The 20,820-nt window shown below is 58.3% G+C and overlaps 1 protein-coding gene across 20 annotated transcripts in view; it reads right to left on the bottom strand.

Annotated features, from left to right (window-relative positions):
• The window catches only part of TLE3 (TLE family member 3, transcriptional corepressor), a 28,837-nt gene extending 9,243 nt beyond the window's left edge, over window positions 1-19,594 (bottom strand). For 6 of the 20 annotated variants that reach the window (XM_074155606.1, XM_074155608.1, XM_074155611.1 and 3 more), the window contains exons 1-8: window positions 19,571-19,594; window positions 19,361-19,461; window positions 19,175-19,238; window positions 18,181-18,225; window positions 9,836-9,898; window positions 9,317-9,391; window positions 2,446-2,650; window positions 1,029-1,045 (exon numbers count right to left, since the gene is read on the bottom strand). In XM_074155606.1, the coding sequence (XP_074011707.1) occupies window positions 1,029-1,045; window positions 2,446-2,650; window positions 9,317-9,391; window positions 9,836-9,898; window positions 18,181-18,225; window positions 19,175-19,238; window positions 19,361-19,461; window positions 19,571-19,594 (594 nt within the window). Of the gene's footprint in view, window positions 1-1,028; window positions 1,046-2,445; window positions 2,651-3,441; window positions 3,476-5,038; window positions 5,044-9,286; window positions 9,392-9,835; window positions 9,899-18,180; window positions 18,226-19,174; window positions 19,239-19,360; window positions 19,462-19,570 lie in introns of those variants that run through there. The other 14 variants (XM_074155603.1, XM_074155610.1, XM_074155613.1 and 11 more) reach the window with 8 other exon arrangements.
• Window positions 19,595-20,820: the final 1,226 nt, after the last annotated feature.

Raw genomic sequence — 20,820 nt, 5'->3', positions numbered from 1 at the left:
TCGTGCGCATTAAACCTCCACGGGGAATACCCCTCCCCCCCCCCCCCCCCTTACTTTATTTTATAGATCGGGAGCCTTCCCATCCCTGACGGCCCCCTCCCCGCCGAGGGAGCGGGTTAATGATGCCCAATTCCCCTCTTCCCCCCTTAAATGGCGTTTTTCTTCCCATCCGCCCCCGGCCTCTCAAAAGGCCCATTTGTGGGCTCGGGGATGGCAGGAAATCGCTGCAAAGCCACGGCTCAGCCGGGCTTTGTTCCTGCCAGCTTTTCCCCGAGCCGGCGGCATTGTGTGCCCCGGGGTGGGGGGCACGGGCTGAGCGTCGTGTCCCCTCCCCCTCCCCTCCATGGGAAGGGCAGCCCCCCATAAAGCTCCTACCAGCCTTTCCCCACCGAAAAATACATCCCCCCGCCCTCTCCACCCACGCTCGGGCGCTGCACCCAGGCAAAAACAAGAACCAAAGGGCCGCTATTAACACGGAGGTGTCAGGGACACAAATAAAAAGCTGCGGCGCTGGAGGTGAGGGTTGCCCTCCACCACGGTTATTTAGCTGGTTAGTTAACTGCTTGACCTTCCAAGTCCTACTTAACATGGCGTAATAGCCCCAAACCCATCCCGGCAGATTAGATGACCCAAGATAATAGAAGAGTGATCAGGAATAAAATAGCCTTTCCTAAGCGCCAAAGGGTTTTTAGCCGCGCAGACTTGACTGGGCTCATTCACGGGGCTTAGTCAATTGAAACCCAATCTCCGAGCTCCCCGGCAATCAAAAAAAGATTTAAACCAAATCTCATAACCGGCCCGGAGGAGGCGGCTCCGCTCGCCCCGGCACAGCTGACAGCCCAGCAGCCCTTCCAGCCAGGGTGGGGGGTTTTTTTTTGGGTTTTTCCTTGCTTTTTATTTTTTTGATTAAATAGGACCTGGGCAAAAGGCATCCCTGGAGCTCACACCCAGAAATCTGTTTTTTAAAACAAAAGATAAAACAAAAAGACGCAACCACCAAAAACTGAGAAAAAAATAAAAGGACTTACTGCACTTGAGTCTCGCTCTTTTACAAGAAGCCGGTGTCAGAAGTGAGGTCACAGCCAAATAAAGAGAAGACATAAATAAAGCAAGTTAGAATAAGTCTTTAAACAGGAAAATAAACCTTAAAAGCTCCTCCTTGCACGGCTCCTGCCTCAACTCAAAACCCATCCGGGCTCTCTTTGGCTTCGCTTTAAAATTCCCGTCCCCATCCATCCAGCTCCCGCTGCCTCCTGCCTCTTTCTTTGTGGGGATGTGATTTATTTGGCAAAACACACGGAGGAAAGGGCAAACGTCCCGAAACACAAAGGGAATGGCATCAGCTGAAGGCGCTCGTACCCGAAGTCACAGACCCAGGAGAAGGTCCCGGCCGCCCAGCTCCGCAGCCGCACCAGCGGGACACAGTTTAGCTGCTAATTTGCAGACAAACAGCCCCCGTTTTCCTTGGGATCTCCTGGCAAATTTGAATCCGTGCAGAAAAACGAATGTAATTGTGTAATGGCTACCCATAGCTTTTCTTCACGGGGAGGAGAACCACCCCAGAGGCACCAGCAGCGGAGCCCAACAGCCCCCGGGAGGCTGCGGGCAACTGCCCTGCAAATGGGTGGGTATATTCCGGGGAAGCCCTCAGAGCCCCGGGTGCCAACGGGCTGGGGGACTCGGCAGGACAATCTTCAACGCCGGTGGTTTGCAACCAAACTCACGCGCCATTTTTTCCCCTTCTAAAAAACTGTCTTATTGCTATTAATAAGAAAAAAACAGGCAGTTTGTTAATGAATATTCCTGGTTTCCAGACCACTTAAAAAGTCTCTGAGAGTGATGGAGAGGAGGAGGAGGAGGAAGGCTGCTTCACCGTTAAGGCACTGCTGCCTGGGGATGCGGGACCTGCAGCACGACTCCATCAAAGCCTGTGAGGACTCAAACTCGGGGGGGCAGCGAGCAAATCGCCCTGACAGAGGTCAATCTGCCAGTATCACTTCTTGGGACAATTAGTGTTCCCTACCCTTAATTAGCAAAGCAAGGACCAAGTCTGGAGGCAGGTCCTCTCCCCTGCCACCTCCCAGAGACCATCCTCAAGCATCCTGACCCCAGCCAACAAGAAAGCAGGGGAAGTTTTAGGATCATCTAGAAGCTGCTGCTGGGAATATCCTCCAGCAGCGGCATCACCTTCCTCGGCCTCCCAGGCTGACTTAAGGAGCTTGAGCATCGTTCAGGGAAAGCTGCATCCCATCCCTTGGACCTTGAGCATCGTTTAGGGGAAGCTGCATCCCTAAAAGCAGCAGCCCATCTCCTGCATCCCGCTCCCCCGAGGGATGAGGCGGTGGGAGCAGAGCCATGCCTGGACCAGGGTGTTACCAGCACCAGGGGATGCAGCGACCAGCAGCCCCCCGGGGGACCCACATCCACCCGACCCCTCATTCTCACCTCTGTGGTCCAGGTCGTGATGGTTTTTCTCGTCCTTGACAGCGAGGTGTGCCTGACTCCCCAGGGCGCCGAGAGCCAGCAGCCCCGAGCTGCTGCCGGTGACCGGCGGGATGCCCGGTGGCTGGAGACCCGAGGGATGCGGCGGCAGCTGGACCGGGGGCCCGTGGGCGGCGTGGGAGAGGTGCTGGGCCTGGAGCTGCTGCTGCTGCAATGAGACCACCAGTGAGGTGGGGAGGGGGCAGTGGGACCGGTGACGGGGTGGGGGGGATGTCGAGGCATCGAGCAGCGCCGGGAAGGGGGATGCCCAGCGAGGAGACGCTGCCCCGCTCGGCTGCCTGGAAGGAGAAGCCCCGTTAGCAGGAGGGACGGAGGGTGCCCGGGCACGGCCCCTGGGGACAGTCCCCACCGCAGCCACCCACAACACGGCCGGGTGGCACGAGTGCCTGCGTGGCACACACACCCCAGGCCAGACTGCAAGAGTCACCCTCAATTCAAGGTAATTCACATCACCGCTGCAGACTTGGACGGTTTTGCTTTTCAGTAGATACTAAGCAGAAAAAAAATAATAAAGAAATAGCACCTAGAACCCCGCAAGCGGCTCTGGCTGGAGGGAGCACCAGCCGCTAAACCACAGCGGGGAAAGGAAACTCAAACATCCAGGACCCTCGCAGGCCACCTCAGAAAGGAAAAGTTTTGCTTCTTTGCTCAGGACCAACTTTAAGGAACCGGAGGGTGAGAGAAAAACTCCCCGCAGGGTGGCTATGCCCCATCCTGTCACTCCTGTCCCCCTCTGACAGCGGCTGGATGTCCCCTGCACTGGGATGGGGATGGCCGAGCCGTGGGTGCAGCCTCAGCCCGGGGCTGGGCATCGGAGGAAGGAAGAAAACCCAAACACATCGCCCCCACCCCGTGTTTCTATTTCAACTACAAACTTGAAAACAAGCTGAAATCTCAGTTGCCGGCTACCAGTCAAGGACCTGCCCTTGGTGGTGGCACTTTCAAGAGCCCCAGGTCACTACTCCTATTGCTCCTCCACCCCAGGGACACCAGCCACCCGGCCAGGAGGGTCTCGGAGCTGGAACCCGTGTTTCCCACCCTCCTGCCTGCACCCACGGCCACCCCGAGCAGCAATTAGCCACCAGCGAAAGGTGCATTTGGGCAACTGACTTCCAGCGGGAATCACAGGCTGGGGTTGGGGGGGGGGGGACGGACACTCAAGCTGCAGCAGAGCCCCCCCTATGCTTCCCCCAGCTCAGGTCAGGCTTTCTCCCTCCCCAGTGCCACCAAGCACAGCAGAAGGGTTCCACAACACGACAAGCGGGTGCACCTCCATCCCACCCCCCCCCCACGGAGGAAGAGCAGAAGAAGACCCTTCCCACTGGGGTCAGAGGGGCTCAGCCCCAGCCGGGGAGCAAGGGGGGGCTGCCACGCCACCACAGCGCAGCTCAAAGCTCGGCAGGGACACCCCAAAAATACCTCCTGGGTATGAGGGACCCTACACTTCCATCAAGGAAATAGAACCATAGAATTGTCTGGGTTGGAAGGGACCTTTCAGGTCATCGAGTCCAACCACCAACCCAACACTGCCAAAGCCACCACTGACCCATGTCCCTCAATATCACCTCTGCCCGGCTTTTAGATACCTCCAGGGATGGCGACTCCATCACTGCCCTGGGCAGCCTCTGCCAAGGCTTCACAACCCCTTCAGTGAAGTAATTTTTCCTAATATTCATCCTAAGCCTCCTCTGGCGCAACTTGAGGCCAGCACATTGTCTCCAGAGCTGCACAGGGAGGCACCCAGGTGCCCCCCAACAGGGTCCACGGGGGACACGACCCCAGCACAGCCCACAAAACACACTGGGAAAGCTCTGAGAGCAGGTTTAACCCGAGGTGTGCGCTCACAGCTCGACCCCCTCCTGCAGGGAAGGTGCACTTAAAAAGTTTTCCTCCTGCCCCGGAGCAAGGCTGGTGCCCCCCAGCCTGCAGCCCCCCCCGTGCCCACAGTGCAGCAAAGGGTCCTGGTTGCAAGGCTGCCCATAGAGACCCCCGGCGAGGCCGGGGGCACCCTGCACCCCCCAGGTGCACCCCGCAAACGCCCCGCTAGCCCCCGCAGGAGGCAAGGTGCAGCTTTTGGGAAAAACCCCCAAACTGCAGCCACATCTCCAGGGGAAGCACAGCTTCCACCCACCTCCCCGCCGAAGGACCTATTTTAGGGGGCAGCAGGAAGGAGGAGGGGGGGGGATGACTTGTCACATGCCCATGAGCACCGCGGTACCGAGAAGCCTCTGGTCCCAGGGAAGCGGGTGGGCGACCCACACCTGCCAGGCACCGGTTTCTAAGCCTTTTTGCGAGGGGGAGAGGGAACCCCCCCCCCCGGCAGCACACAAGCCGGGGGCAGGGGGGGTCAGATCAGAAAGGCAGCAGCAGCAGTTTCAGGCAGAGGAGATGCATTATCTTAAAAAGCAGCTTCTTCTGGGCAGCACCGAGGTCTCAGCTGTGGCAGAAGCCAAATCGAGAAGGCAATTAGGCCTCTGCAGCGCTGTTATAGGAAAAGCATAAATCACCGTGTCCTCAAAAAGCAGGAGCTTTCGACTTCTGCTGGGCTGCTCCATCCACAGGGCAGAGGAGGGGGAGCATCCTCAGGACCCCTGGTTGGGGAGGGGTCCTCAGACCAGTGCAAGGAGAGCTCGCTGGCAGGGCGAGGGGAGCACCAGGGCTCGTGGTGGGGGTCCCCAGCCCCCGTGGCTCTGCTGGATGGTGCTGGCGTGTTCCTTGCCAGCACGGAGCACAGTCCCCGTCTCCTCGTCACGCACACGGAGCGAGATCAATCCCTCCGACACCGAAGCAAGAGGAACAGAGCCCCGGCTCTTGCTGAAATCAATGAGGCTCTTTACAGTCCCAGTCTCACATGATTTCCAGCCATTTAAGCGAGAGGCAGGGCTGGCCGTTACATCAGAGCATCACCCTGGAGAACAGACAGCCCCTGATGGGTTTTCCAGCACGATACACTCCCCTCCTGCACAAGTTTTCCAGTGGTTCCCACCACCGCCGGGCTGGGATGCAGAGATCCAACGCTTTATCCTCAGCAATCTCCAACTTCCATGGTGGGCACTGAATAACGCTCCTCCTGGAGCTTCCCACGCCAGGGTGACATTCCCCACAGCTCCCCCCCAGAGAAGGGGGGGAACACGGTCTCGTGGGCACCCCAGGTCCATGCAGCAACACTCCAGCCCTGGTGATGGGGGTCCCAGCCTTGGCACGGCCCCAGGAGACCACGTAGCTCCACCACAAGCATCTGCAGCAGCATCCAGCTGGGGCAGAGCGGGGAAGGCAGGAAGAACCACCACCTCCAGCCTCGCCCTCCACCGATGCAGAAAACAACTGGCTTCTTCCCTTTTTTTTTTTTTTTTTTTTTAAGCTGCCAGCAAATACATCCATCCAAGGGCTCGGTGAGCCGCGGAGGACTGGCCCCGTGAGGTCTGAGCCCACCTGCAGCAGCCCCCACTCCAGCTCAGGGGGGGTGGAAATATACATCAAGACAATATCCCACTTTAAAGGTGTTTTTTCTCCCCTCTGGCAGGCAGGAACCGGTGAGCAGAATCCATTCGGAAAGCCTCCTGCACGGGGCAGCTCTGGCTCCAAGTCTTATCCCTCCATCCGGCATCGGGGCTGGGCTGCTCACAGCTCCATGGGGCAGCGGAGATCACACCCGGGGGCTGCAGACCCCCATCCCGGCACCGCTGGAAGGAGCCATGCCCCGGCCAGGGCACTCCCGTGGCAAGAAGATGATGAGCCCAGCACACATTCCCACTGCAACCGAGGGTGCCCGTGTGGATGCTGGAGGATGCTCAGGCTCTGCTCGTAGCTCCGTGGCCATCTCTTGCCATCCTTCCCGGCTGCATCGCTCCGCTGCTTGTGCACATCAGCCCAGGGAACAGTCGATGCACGTCCCTCCTGGCCCAGTGCTCTGGAATCACGGCTTGGAGACTCCACGGAGGGAGATAAAACCCGCCTGGAGACTCCACGGCGCAGAGGGACGCGGCGGAGGCTCAGCAACGCTGCTCTCTTGGCATCTTTTCTGCTGAAAAGCCCACCCTCCCTCCCTCCCCTGCCCCTTGTTCCCTTCCCTGAAAAAGGTTGTTTTTAAAAAAAAAAAAAATAAAAAATACATCGCATGGAAGCTTGTTGCAAACAACCCGGGGGGGGGCAGGCTGCAGGAGCTCTCCGGCCACCTTCACCACCCAAAAACCACACCCCTGCTTCTGCATCCTCATCGCACAGGGGGATGGGAGCATCACGGATGCTCCCGCATCCGCACCTCACAAAAACACCCCTCACCTCCGAGCAGGATCAGGGTCCCCCCCCATGAAGCCGTGCCCACAGTGGGGTACGTGCGAGGACACGGGGCAGCCTTCCAGGGCCAGGGACCAAGCTGAAGGGCGAGCTCAGACCCCCCACCTCAGGGGGCTGCACCGGGGGCTTCCCATCTGCTGGTGGGGCCCCAAACTGGGCTGGATTCCCTGCAAAGCCCAGGACACGCCGCCTGCAGCAAGAAGGGGCAGGCAAAGGCGCTGCAAACCCACCCCTGGGGTGACAGCGGGGACATCGGCATCCCCCAGGTCCGGGCAGGGCGAGAGGAGCTGGTGGGAGCTGCGCAGCCAGGGAAGATGTTTTCCTTCTGGAGTCCCCTCGGCATGTGCCAGACAAATATGGTGAAGATATGAAGGAGGTTACAATTTACGAGAAAGGCTGGCAAGGAATATCTCGTATGTAGAGTGTTTTTAATTGGATTATGTACATCATGCTTCATGCCTTTGTTAACCGATTTAATGGTTCACCACTTAAGTTCACCACTTGCGTTAAATTTAGTAAAGTAGTCTAATCATTTCCAGAGCTATAACCAAATCAAGGGCTCAATTTCACAGAAGCCTGAAGCAGGGGAACTGTGAGACAATGGCCTAGATGCATAAAATTAACAGTTCTTGACCTCAAAAGGGGCGAAAAAAAAAAAAAAATAAAAAAAGAAGGTTTTAATGATTCGGTGTGTCGATTTTGTCTGCGGCACCTGCACCAAGATGCTGGTGCAGTTCCCTTCTCTCGCTCCAGGGCATGGCAGGGGACAGCAGAGCAACCCCCCCCACCCCTGCATTGGCAGCCACCAACGCAGGGAGGGGGGGCGGGTAGCTCTGCTGTCCCATGGGGACACAGAGGGTGTGGGTCCCTGCACACCCCAGTGCTCTGCCCTCTTCCACACGAGAAAAAACAAACAAACTTGAGCCATCTGCCCCCCACACGAGCAACCCTACAATAACAAACCCCTCTGTGTGCACACAAAGGGGTGGGGGAGGAAACAAAACACACCACCGAAAACCCAAACCCCTCTGGCTTTCACATCTCGGGGAGGGGCGGGGGGGACGAAGGCAGGTGCAGCAGGGACTGTGACCCAAAACAGCTCCAAATCTGCCCAAATCACATCTCAGGGACGAGCTCTGCCCTCTCCAGCCATCAAAGTGCAAAGGGATCGCTCCCCACCCTGGGACCCTCCCCGGAGGGAGGATGGATGGATGGAGGATGGAGGATGGATGAGGGAGAACGATGCTCTCCCCCCGCTGCCGTCCCACCCCAGCGCTCCCCCAGCCGCCCATAACTCCTGCCTCCTGGAAGTTCGTCAGGCAAAGCGATTAAATGCCTGACTGCTTAATGACAAGACGACACTCTCTCTCTGATCCGAGGAAGCAATTACCTTGAAAATGGGGGTCACAGGCCCCGCTCATTTACCTTAATTGAATTCCAATATCTGCCTCCAGCCGCCTGGGCTCCTGGCTGCGACTTAAAGCAGCTCATCAAAGCCAAGCGTCTCCCTCCTTTGCTGTCACTGCCAGGGATGCTCCTGTCACCTCCCAGCCCTCTGGGAAGGTGCGAGGGGCAGGCAGGAGGCCAGGCAGCTCCTGGTGCCACCGGCCACCCCAGGAGACACAGTCCCGTGCGCCTGACCGCTTCCCAAGTGCCACCATCGCACAAGCCCCACCAGGAGAGATCCGGCTGCAGCCGAGGCTTTTCTCATCCCCAAGGGCTGCAGGAGCCCAGAGCACATTTCTACACTCGGCACTACCCGCAAAACCAGAAAAAGGTATATAAAAGCAAGCAAAATGTAGAGAATCACAAAGATCCTTGTAGCTTAAGAAAAGCGCAAAGAGTTACTCAAAAAAAAAAAAAAAAAACTCTTGAAAATCAGTATTTTTTGGAAAACGGACACCAAAACCCAGAGGAGCTCTGGAGCCACCTCCTCCCCAGGACACTGGTTGGGGACGCCGATGTCCCAGGGTTAAGGGAGCTCCAGGAGAGAGCAGGTTTTGTTGCAGGGCTGAGACTGTTCCATCAATTAAAGAGACAATAAAAATTGTTAGTCTTAAAAACCGCCCGAGATCTGCCAGAGAGAGAGCCCGGTACGACGGGAGCGGGTAAGTCAATGCATGGAACAACAACTCCGTCAAGTTTTACAGCACATTTCACATCAACAGCACACGCAGAGACATGCCTGGGCTCAGGGGGGTCCGGGAGGGCTGCCGGGCACCCCAAACGCTCCCCAGTCTCACGGAGAACATCTAATTTGGCTGGTGGAGGCTTCCGGTGCTGCATTAGCGCCCGGAGAGGGGGGACTGGGCTGCCCCAGCGGTGGCTGCCACCCCCCGACTCGCTCGATGCCAGATTGGGGGAGTTTTGGTGGTTTTGGGGGGCTGTGGGACAAGCGGGGTGCTGGAGCCGCCCTTCTTTAAGCCCGCCTGAGCACAGGATTGCCTCTGGTTATGGTAAATGATAGGAATAAAAGGGGTATACACACGGTGAGAGGCAGATTGGGAAGTCCACGTACCCCGATGATAGCATTCAACTCCGTCATTGTCACTTGCTTGGCACGTTCAACAGCCTGTGCCACTTGCTGTTGGTGCTGCGGGGACAGAGGTGCACGGCCAGGTCAGAGCCGGCCCACAGGGACACCGAGCCGAGGCGTGACCCCCCCCCAAGAGCTGGTCACCCCTTTTTTCGGTCTATATTTTGCCCACGAGAGCAGCAGGTTCTTGCTCCATGGGGTGCAGGGGGACCCGAGCAGCCCTTCACAGCCTTTTTTGCTCCACAGGCCCAGCACAGACCCCCTCAGAAGGTCCAGCTTGCCCCCACCCCAAGGGTTTTACAGTGCACATACGGGATCCGAGCCTCATTTCTCATTGGGCACCCCAGAGGAGCCCCACATCCCCAAAACATGGGTTTGGTGGGAGCAGGTCCATGCCTCCTTGTGAGACACCCCAAGAAGTGCCTTCCTGGGGAAGCTGTGTGTCGCCCCCCCCCCCCGGAGAAGTAGCATCCCTCATCTGGGGTGTGAAAACGTCCTTACCTCTTGTGACAGAAAAGGCATGATCTGAGCTAAAATCGTATTCAGCCTTTTAGCAATTTCTGTCTGCAAGAAAAGGGAAGAAGAAAAAGCAACAGTTAGTGCCCAGCAACCAACCTCCCGTGGGCTGCACGAGGCTTCCCAGCAGCAGCACCGTGCATCCCCCTCCCCGCGCCCCCCATCCCTGCGGTTCCTCTTGAAGTGGGGATTCCCAAGGGAGTCAACAAAAGCACTTCCACACACACCCTGTGCTCGCCAGCGCAGGGTCACGGTCCCAACTCCCCGCGCCCCTCGGGACACTTTGGTCCCCTTCCCATCATGGGATGGAGCGCCGGGAACCAGCCCCAGCAGCTTCGCACCAGCCTGGACTCCCCTGGCTTCCAGACGACGTGGCCAGGCAGGAGCAGAGCTCCCCATCCTTGGAGCCGCTGCTCTCCAAAGAGGCCAGATCACAGAAAAAAAAATAATCAATTTAGGCGTCCAGCTGTCACACACAAGGGACAGCCCCTCGCCATCCCCTTCCGCTCCTGGCGCTTATTTGCGGGCGTTTTCTTTAGGAAAAGCCTCGGCAAACACAGGCCGCCCGGCACAGCCAGGGCTGGGTCAGCAGGGAGGGCTGGTGGGTGCTCGCCCGGAGCCCGGCACCATCCAGGTCCTTCCCCACCCCAAACCGGAGCCGTCGGGGCTCCTTTTGCCACCCTCACACCCCGCTCCGGAAGATTAACCCGTGGCCACGGACAGCCCTCGGCTCCACCACGTGAAATGGGAGTTTGTGGTGTCAAACTGGTGGTTTCTGCAACACCTCCGGTAACCGGGGGTAACGTTTTCCTCGAGCGACCACCCCGGCGCGTGTTTGGGGTGAGCCGGGAGGTGCCACCCTGCCCCACACCCTGCACCCCACGGATGCTCCCGGATCGCCGTTGCCCGGCTCCCAAGAGTTAACACCGGCTGCTCCGCCGGCCCAGGCAGCTGTTAAAACAGCTTTTGGGCCAACTCAAACACCGCCCGAGCGGCCGGGAGGATTCAGCGCCGCAACAATGGCCGGAGCCGAGCCCTGGCGCGGAATCAAACACCCAGAAATTCCTTCCGACAGCCCCGAGCAGCTCGTTATCAATACCACAAGCGATTAACCGGGTCTCGCTCCAGCCTTCCTATTGGCAAGGTGCCTCGTCCCTGAGACGGCCGGCGGCCGCCCCCGCCTCAGGGAGCCCCCGCGTGCTCCCCAAATCGTCACCCCCAAAGCTTCATCCTCCCCGATCCCCCCTGCTCGGCCCCGAGGCGTCCCCAGGACGCACCCTACGACCGCTGGGATTTTTAATCCCAGACCCAGTGGGGTGCCAACCCAGAGCGGGGCTCTCGGCTCCCCCTGCTCTCAAACTCCGCAAGAAAAAATAAAATCCAAATTATCATAGTTTGGAGGAAAAAAAATACCCAACAGACACCCGACCCTTGCTCTGAGGAGTTGGGCAGTGGCTGCGGCACAGCCGTGTCACCACAAAACTAACCTCATGAACACAACCAACAGGATGATGCCAGGAGAACCCCCGTCTCCCCCAGCCTGGACTCACCCCGCAGAGACCCCACGGCCACCGGAGCTCGGGGACCCGCTGCGAGGGGTCCCCGGGACCCACCACCCGCTCCCGCAGCACCTTGGCGGGGCCGTCGCCGGTTTCGGCTTCAAAGCCAGGGGGATATTTCTGGCCCTCGTCTTTTCCGAAAGCCCCCCCCACCCCCCCCGATGATCGCGTTACACCTGATGCTTTTATTAGCCCCTCCAGAGGTCAGGGCACCGCGCTGGGGCCAGGCAGAGGCAGCTGGAAGCGACCGCGGCTCGGACGCAGGGCGCCTTGGCTACAGCCAGGCGAGCGCCGGAGTCACCAGGGCGGTCACGGAGCCGAGAGCGGGGCTCATTGGGGTGGCCAGTGAAGGCACGATGCTCCTTGCCCAGAGGGAAGGGCGAGCTGTGGCCGGTGCCATCGCCCACCAACCAACCGCTCTGCGCCCACAAAGCGGGCAAGCTAAGAACCGCAGAAGCCGAGTCCCCGCTGCCACGTCCGAAGGCGCGTGGGGCTGGCGCCGTGCGTGCCACCGGCCACTCCGGGCCACTTCAAAGTGGCAGCAGTGCCACCCCGGCGCTCACATCACACCTTGCTCAGCGATAGATAAACCTCTTTTTAAAGGCCCTTTTGGCACCGAGGCATCGATTAGATTATATATAAACTGCAGCCCCATTAAATATTTATTCCTTCAGATGAAGCCTATTGGATTCTGGACGCAACAAGCACCGGGCGCACCGCTCCTCTGGCACGGCTCTTCCTCCTGGAAATGCTCTTTTTTTTTTTTTCCATCCCCCAACCAGTTCTAGAACAAATTCAATCCTTATTTGAGGTGAAAACAGCGGTGGCAGCAGGAGCAGTCCCTCCGGCTGCCTGGCGTTACGGTGTGAAGGGAGAAACGCAGCATCCAAAGAGGCCGGAGGAGGGAGGGAGGGGGAGAGGGAGGGAAAGTGCTGGGTTTTCCCTGGGCATCATCGAGCGCTAACACGGCCCAGACACCCAGGACACACGACGACCCATCGCCTCCACGTTTCAATCCAATCCCACCCAAACTTCCAACGGGGATTTGAAGAAAAAAACTTTGTGCTCTGCAAAGAGAGAGCCTTCCCACATGGGACCCGGCGAGCAAGCAGATATTAGATGTCCAAAATGTTATGTTTACAACCGTGAGGTTTCCTGCTAACACGAGATTCAATGATCTTCAAATATTTGTTCACTTTAACTTTTTCCCATTCCCCGGCTTATTAAACTCTAGTTGTCCCCATTAAAAGTTTAAATCGGGAGCGGAAGGGGATCCTCCAGCGCGCTGGGAACAGGGGAGGGTTTCATGCCCGACACCTTCCCCATAACGGCCCATTCATCACCTCGACCCAGAACGGCAGAGCCCACCGAGCCCCCCCCCCCGCCCCCAGCTGCTCCTGCCAAGAAAAACCTCCATTCCCCCCCTCTGCTGCAGGTTGCCATGGCAATCCCGGCCTCCTCATCCCCTCTTGACGCCCTGCATCTTTGCTGGACCACGGCGTACATCGCCGGGATGCAGATGAGCGGCGGGTAAGAGACTGGGGGCTGCGTAGGGCACCCCGGGGAAGGCACCCACAGCCCAGCACCAGCACCCATGGGACGCTCACCCCGGGGCAGCGGGATGCCGACAGCAGCTCCGTGCCACTCATTAAAAAGGGCAAGGAGTCAGGAGAACCTGAAATCCCGACTAATCCCCCCCCCCTTTCGCCCCCCACCCCCGCCGGGAATCTGACCCGCTGCTAGACATGAAACCCTCCGGGTGATGTTTCGCCAGCAGGGAGGGATCGGAGAAAAACATTTGCGCTGGTTATAAATCAAGAGCCCAGACCGCTCCGGGCCACAGGCGGCGAGTCCTGTCACCCGGCTCTTAAAATGGCCAGAGTCCCATGTCCCCCCCCCGGCACCCGAAGCACTTCAGGGCACGGAGCCGCCGCTGGAGCCCAGTCAAGAGGCGGGCAGGGGCTGCGGCTGCAGCGGCATGGTGATAAATAGCTGCGGGGCTGGCTCCCCCCAGCCTCTCGTCTTTACACCTGGATGTGGCAGAGGGAAGTTTAAAAATAACGCGGGATACGCAGAGCCGAGTTGAAAGGAACAACCTTAAAAATGGCCCCGAACCCACACCCCCGTGTGCGGGGCTGTCCCGACGCCCTGCCGGCAGCGCTCTGGGCAACTGAGATGCTCTCTGTGCCAAAACGTGTTAGCCCTCAGCAGCAAAAGGGGTGCCCCAGCCCCAGCGCTGCCCCCGGGGACGCACACACCCCCCCGGAGCTGATCCCAGCACCCTGGGGCAGGACCCCGGGGCACGGGACCAGACCCAAACCCCTCGTGGGTTCCCAGAGCTCAGGATTCCTTGGGGATGGAGGAGCAGAAACCACCTCTGCAGCCACTGCTGCGCGGGGAGCACCCCAGCCTTCCCCAAACACCCCCCACCAAGCACATGCACCCCAACCTGGTCACATCCTCCATCAACCGTTTTGAAGCGAGTCCCACCAACGCACCAGACCAGACCATCTCAGACGCGCTCTCAGAACGGATTTTGGGCCACACCAGACCAAACTCCAGCCTGCCCTCGGTTATCAATTTAAATGGCGGGATAAGAGCCGGAGAGAAGGGGCTGAAGGCACAGCATCGCTCATTCAGCCCTTCCTCCTCCTAAAAAACACACCAAAACACCACTAAGACTTTCCATTCCAAGCCTAAACCACCAGAACAATGGGGTTGGCAGCCGAAGGCGATGGTCCATGGGATGCAGGAACACGGCATCAGCATCATCCCACAGTTCACACAAGACTCCTGGGGAGAAGCACCCACCGGTGAGACCCCAGCTTTCTCCTTGGCTCCAAAACCACAAGTCCCTCCACACACACACCCCCCCCAACGATGCTTCTGAGATGGGTCTGGACCACCAAAACCCTCCTGCAGCCACCCCAGGTCTCCCCCCAGGCTGAGTACACACACACACACACACACCCCACCCAAAACCTCAGCCCTGGCAGAGGGTGGCAGGGGCGGTGGGAGAAAGGCAAGGAGTAAATCACACCACCGGTGAAGCACCAGAAGCATCTGTTGAAACCAGGATATTGTCTCTTTAAGCACATGAAAATAAGGCCCTTGAGCAGTGTGGTTCTCACTCCGGCGCACAATTATGGGTACTTTCAGCTGTCTACCACTATTTCAAGTGCTCTCTCCAACCAGGCTGTCAATGGCATGTTGAAAGCTATTTGTGGCTGCTATCGTTATTAGCAAAGTGGAGAGCTTCACTGATGAGAATTAAATTCAGGGAGGAGGGGGTGTGGAGGGGGGAGCCACAACCCCTCATTACACAATTACCACCGGCCCCAGGGCTGCAGGGGGGACAGGGCTCACCCGGGACCCCCCGAAACCCACCTGGGACCCCCAAAACCCAGCCGGGGTTCCCAGCGCCTCCCACAAAGCCGAGGAGAAGGAGAGGTTAAGCTGGTTGACAGCTATTCCCTTCCACCTTAGGAGACCTGAGAGTATCACGCTAACAAATTACTCGGCTTCTGAAGTATTTAGCAAATTATTACCTGGCACTCCTTGCTAACAAGCATGACAGAAAGTATATTGTGTTCTTGGAATATTCTAGAAAAAAAAGTAAAAAAAAAAAAAAAAAAAGCAGCATGCCTCTCTTCCCCTGGAAGCGTCAGGAGGGTTTAGGTTTGTTCCAAGCATTAAGTGTTTAAGCACGAAAACAAGAAGTGCTTATGTGGAGAGTTCTCAGCCATAAAAAAAAATATATATATATATATAATAATCAGCACAAAGGTTCTCCCCTCCAAGGTGTCCCGTTCCCCCATGCAAAATTAGTTTGTCTTTTGGAATCATTATTCCATCACATTGGGCGATTATCTACAGAGATCTGAACAAAAACAATGCAAGAACAACAGGGGCACGAAAGTTGCTTTTGTAAAAATCAATTACCCTTAAAAAAAAAAAAAAAAAAAAAAGAGAGAGTTTCACTCAGGTTTGAAACGAAAACTCCTGACCGACCTGAGGTCCAAGAAAGTGGAGCCGGGATAAGAGCTTCCCTCCTTCAGCAGGAAGACTGATGTAAGGAGCAATTTGCTGCCTTATATGCAACAAAGTGGGTAGTCACTTCCTAAATATTTCCTTGCATATGGAGTTGTTTATGAAACTACATCTTTTTTTTTTCTTCTTCCCCCTTAACGAGAAACAAAACGAGAAGAAAGGGGAGGGGGGGGAAAACAACAAACCAACCAACCCACATATGCACACACTTAATATTCAGCGTAGAAGAGATAATCTGTTATATAAGCCCACAGACAGACAATCCCCTTTTGCTTAAAGATGAAGTATCCATCAATGTTTGTCTCAAGCAGATGTAATCACAAGCAGTCAAGTCTGGAGGGCAGGACACTGCATGAATAATTCAAGCACTTCAGTCTACTTGATTGTGTGCAGATAAACACAAGTCAACCGCTAAACAGGTCAGCTGATAAACTTGTTTGTTCAGGACCAGCCACCCTCAACCAGATGCGAGGCAGGACCCACGCTGCAATTAGCGGCGGGACGAGGGGATGATGCCTTTCGAGGGGATGCTGCAGCCCCCCAAAAAAAAGGGGGTGAAGCCTCCCCGGGGAACCCGCCGGGCCCAGCTCTCCCAGCCCTCCCACTAGCCCCATTTTTGCCTGGAAGCGCGCTGGGAACAGCTCGGGGAGGCTTTTGTTTTCCTCCAGCGCCGCGCACATCGCTGTCAATTAAAGAAGGGAGACAAGCTTCGCCTCCCCAAACTTCCCCCAGCACCAGGCAGGCAGCATATGTCAGCGGGAACAAGGAGAGCAGGCGGGGGATGCTCGGCGCGGGCTGGAATCATCCGGCGAGGATTTATCTGCCGAGCGGCAGGGCGGCGAAGCTCCCGGCGAGGCACCCCGACCACGCAGGGGCTCCCCAGCCCGCCGGCGTGGGAGCTGCCACCCCGCAAAAGCTGGGTCGGGGAGGGCAGCAGAGGCCAAGCCCCACGGGGAAAAACCACCCCCGGGCATCTTGAGGCTCCTCAACCACCCTCCCAAACCACCCCAGAGACGCCGCCGGGAAGACACGCTCCGTGGTCACACCGCGGGATGGAGCCGATGGTGGAGCGCTCCATCCAAAGCCAGAGCCCGTGCCAGGGTCTCACCCCCGGCCCCCAATGCTGGTCCCGGGCTGCAGACCCTCTCCCATCCGTTTCCGCTCGCAACCACACGCCAGTGGAAAACACACCACACATCTCGGGAAAGAGCAACTGCTTCCAGAGCTTCGGTGGAGAGAAAAAGCTCAATCTTCCTGTATAATTTGAGCATCTCCCAGCGTTTGCACAGAGCGAAGCTGTTCCATCACCGAGGGAGGTGGCAAGAGGCATCCCCTCTCCCCAACGCCAGCGTTATTCCAATCCCTCCAGTGTTTCCGAAGAGGCCGCAGGGTCCGTGTCCCTCCGGACGCAGACGCGATGCGGGGACGGGGGTCCTCGCAGGAGGCCACCACCGGCCCCAGCAGCAATCCCGCGTTCAGGCGCACTCCCGGCTGCACCACGGCAGAGCCGTGCCCCAGCTCTCCCCGAGCCACACACCGGCCCCGCGTCTCCCCGCTCGCCCCGGGCACGGGGGACGCAGGCTCCGGCGCAGCCCCCCCCAGGGCTCCCCACCTCGCCAGGACACCTTCGCCCAGGCAGAAGCAGTGCAGAGAAAGAAGCCGGGATTATCTGCATGGAAGAAGATATTTTTAAAAAAAACCCCAAAACTGAAGACTAAGCAGTAATTATTTTCGTTACCCTGTGACTCGGTACCAGAAAGCTAAAGGGAAGTGTGTGCGGAGAAGAAGAGAGGCAGATTCACAGCCAGGCTGCTTTGAATCTCATCAGCGGGGCCAACGACAGGCTCTTACTCAGGGCTGTGATGCTGCTATTAAAGCAAAACCACTCCGGAGCTGAATGGGGCTGATTTGCGAATTGCAAAGTTGATGTCAACTTCTATCTGCCTTAAGTTCTTAATTAGAACTACTTCTAAAACCAGTAAGCAGCAGCAGCACAAATAATCAGGTCTAATCTCAATAATAACTTTATTCCTTTAAGTTTTACCATCATGTGCCCAGCCTTTAGGCTCTTTAACTATAATCTTATCAAGGTGGCACACCGCATTCTGCTACGGCCTGCTATATTTTTCCTTCAGGCAAGTTACATATTAGAGGAGACTGGAAAGAAAAAAAAAAAAAAAAAAAAGAAAAAAGAAACCCAGTACCAAACATTGCTTCATTTTCCAGATGCAAAGACAAATCCGTGACATTGAGCAACACACCAGAAGATATCGGTATCCCTGAAGATAATTCCCTTCTAAGTCTCACGCTACAGCACGGCGAGTATCAGGGCTACGACCTTAGAAACAGTCGCCTTGTACCAACAACAAAACCAGAGGAAAACGCAGGAGATAACAGTATTTTCCGAGTGCTGGGAACACGCTATTCCAGGTACCGACCTCCCAGCGTGGAAGGCAAGGCTATTTTCACCTCTTCTCATAAACACTCTTTCCAAAACCTACGTTTTCTCCCGAATATAGGCAAAAAAACCCCCACCGGCCTGCCATCAACCTGCAGTTCCCGGCAGAACTGCCAGGCCAGCACATCCCACCTGGAATCACATCCCTGACTTCAGCACTTACTCCCCATTTAGTGCAATCAGGGCCTATTTTATCTCGGGTTGAGAAAAGGGCAACAGGAGATCAATCAATCACAATTTCCCCCCCCCTTCAAATTACTCACCTGTTTGTGCATCTCGATATTCAAACCATACGACATCTCATAGTACTGGGGAATGAAAAAATAAATAAAATAATAATAATAATTAAAAAAAAAAAAGCCAAGAAGAATTTGAATTAATTTAACAGAAGGTATTTGCATAAGGTCATTACCAGAAAGCATCCCGGTCAGAACTGCACTTAAAGCACTGGTAGCCAAGGAAATTATACCTTATAATAAGCAGATGTTTATGGGGTTTAACTGGCATGCATTTAACAAGAGGACACTCCTTTTTACTCCTGTTTTCTCCTCCTAAGCTACTTAGAAAAACAAAGAGGCGCAGAGCTGTGTGACAGGCGTCTGCACAGCCCTGGCAGAACAGGTACAGCCCGTAGTCTGGCCAAAAACCCAGTTTCTCACTGGGGGGGTGGGGTGGGGGGGGTGGGAGGTGGTTGATTTATCCCCTCCCCCGGAGCGCCCCAGCCTCCTCCCCCCGCCGGGAAAATAAGGGTGCTGGGTCCCTCTAAACCCATCAGACCCACAAACGTTCCCACCCGGGGCCCCACAATGCTAATTTTGGCAAAAAAAAAAATATATAAATAAATAAAGCCTTCTGCGGCAACAAAAGAGCCCGCTTTCCCCGGGGGGAGGGATGCCCCGGGGCTGCCTCACCCCGTTCCGGGGCAGCAAGGGGGGCAGCCCGGTTCCCCCCCCCCGCCCCCGGGGGCTGCTGCTCCTGTCCCCACTCCCCCGGGGCCCCAGACATCGGCAGAAAGGGGTTAACAGGAAACTTCGTTATTTCGCTTCCAGCCTTCCCGGTCGGTGCTGGGCCCTGGCACCGGGCGGGCGGCCCCCTCCCGGGGCGGCGGGGGTCCCCAGGCAAACCGGGGGGGAGGGGAGGGGGGGGGGGTGTCCCGTCGTCGTGTGTTCCCCCCCCCCCCACCTTCCCCAGCGTACGGCCGGGCTACCAGCTAATGACATTTACAGCCTGATCCGAAATCTGATTAAAGTCTCTTACCATAACGTAATGGCGCTGCATTTCTGTCTTCTCGTTCGCCAGCTTATCATACTCCACTTTCAGGCTGCGGGGGGGGGGGGGGAGCAGAGGGGTGAGACCCCGCGGGCAGGGAAAGGGGGGGGGGGGGGGGGGGGGGGGCAGGAGGAGGCAGGGGAAGGGGGCGGCCCGGCCCCCCCCCGGGCTCACCTGTGATACTGGGCTTGCAGGAACTGGAACTCGTCCTTGATCCGGTCGCAGGATTCGGCCACAGTGAATTTGAAGCCCGGCTGGCCCGGCTGGTGCGGAGCCTGCGGGGAGGAGAAGGGGGGGGGGGGGGCTCAGCACCGGGGAAAGGGACGATCGGGGAGGGGGGGGGGGGTGGGGGGGTGGAGTGGTGCGGGGGGGAACGGGACTCACCGGGTGCCGGCCCTGGGGGTACATGGCCGGGCTGGGGCGCGGTCACTGGAGCCGTGCCTCGCTAGGGCGATCGCGACGTGCGCTGGTGCCCGGAGCGCTCCCGGAGAGGCCGAGAACTGGAACAAAGAGAGGAGAGGAAAGTCCGTGCGGGGGGCGGAGGAGGAGGAGGGGGGGGGGGGGGGGGGGGAGCGAGGCGAGGAAAAGGGGGGGGGGGGGTGCCCGGCCGGTCCGGCTTTTTCTCCGCGCTGTCGTCGTCGTCCCCCCCCCCCCCCCCCCCCCGCCAAACCCCAGCGCAAAGCTCCGCACCGGCGGGGAGGCGCTGCGCGCCCGCGGAGCCCAGCCCAGCCCCGGCCGAGCCGCCCGCAACCGCCGGGGCCAGGTGCCGACCCCCCCCCCCCCCCCCTCCCCTTTCTCCGCCGCCGCGGGGCCGCTCCGCGGTGCTCCGCTTCCTCACACCCCCCCCACCCCCCCCGCCCTCCTTCCGGCACGGAAAAAAAAAAAAAATAATAATAATAAGAAAAATCAGCCCCTAAAAAAAAAAAAAAAAAAAAAAAGGAAAAAAAGAAGCCAAACCACCACGCAAAGGGGGGCCCGGCGGCGCCGGGGGGGGGACACCCCGCCGGTATTCCTGTGCGCGGAGAAGGGGGAAGCAAAGCCAGGAACTAACGCCGGAGCACGACGGCCATGGAGAGGAGGAGGAGGGGGGGAGAAGGCCGTACACATCCGACTGCCCGGGCGCCGCGGACATGCGAAGTGCGAGCGGTGCCGCCGCCGCGGCTCCCCCGCCCCGGGGGGGGGGAGCGGCCGTTCAGCTCCGTCCAGCCGGCATCGCCGTAACTCCTCCACGAGCCATGCTGCCGCCGCCGCCGCTCCGGGAGGGGGGCCGGGGGGTGAGGAGGGTGGCCCTGCGGAGCCCGGTGCCGCCGGTGGGACCCGCCGCGGAGGTGGGGTGTGAGGGGGGGGGGGAAGCCCCAGAGCACGCGGTCCGGTCCGGTCCGCGCCGCCGCCGCCGCCGGAGCGCTGGGGCCGAAAGCGGGGCGGGCGGGGAGGGGGAACAAAACCCGGGCGGCCCCTCCGCCGCCGGCCAATGGGGAAACGGCGACCCCACGTGGGGGCGGGCGCCGGCGGACGCGGATTGGCCGCCGCCGGCGGCGACGTCACAATGCCAGCTTGTGTCTGAAGCGGCGGAGCCGAGCGCGGCGGAGGGGCTGTCCCCAAGCCACGCCCCCTCCCGCGCGCAAACCCCGCCC

This window comes from Numenius arquata, chromosome 11, assembly GCF_964106895.1.
Source record: "Numenius arquata chromosome 11, bNumArq3.hap1.1, whole genome shotgun sequence".
Lineage (NCBI taxonomy): Eukaryota > Metazoa > Chordata > Aves > Charadriiformes > Scolopacidae > Numenius > Numenius arquata.
Note: the sequence above shows the minus strand (reverse complement) of the source record. Positions and strands in the feature narration are given on the sequence as shown.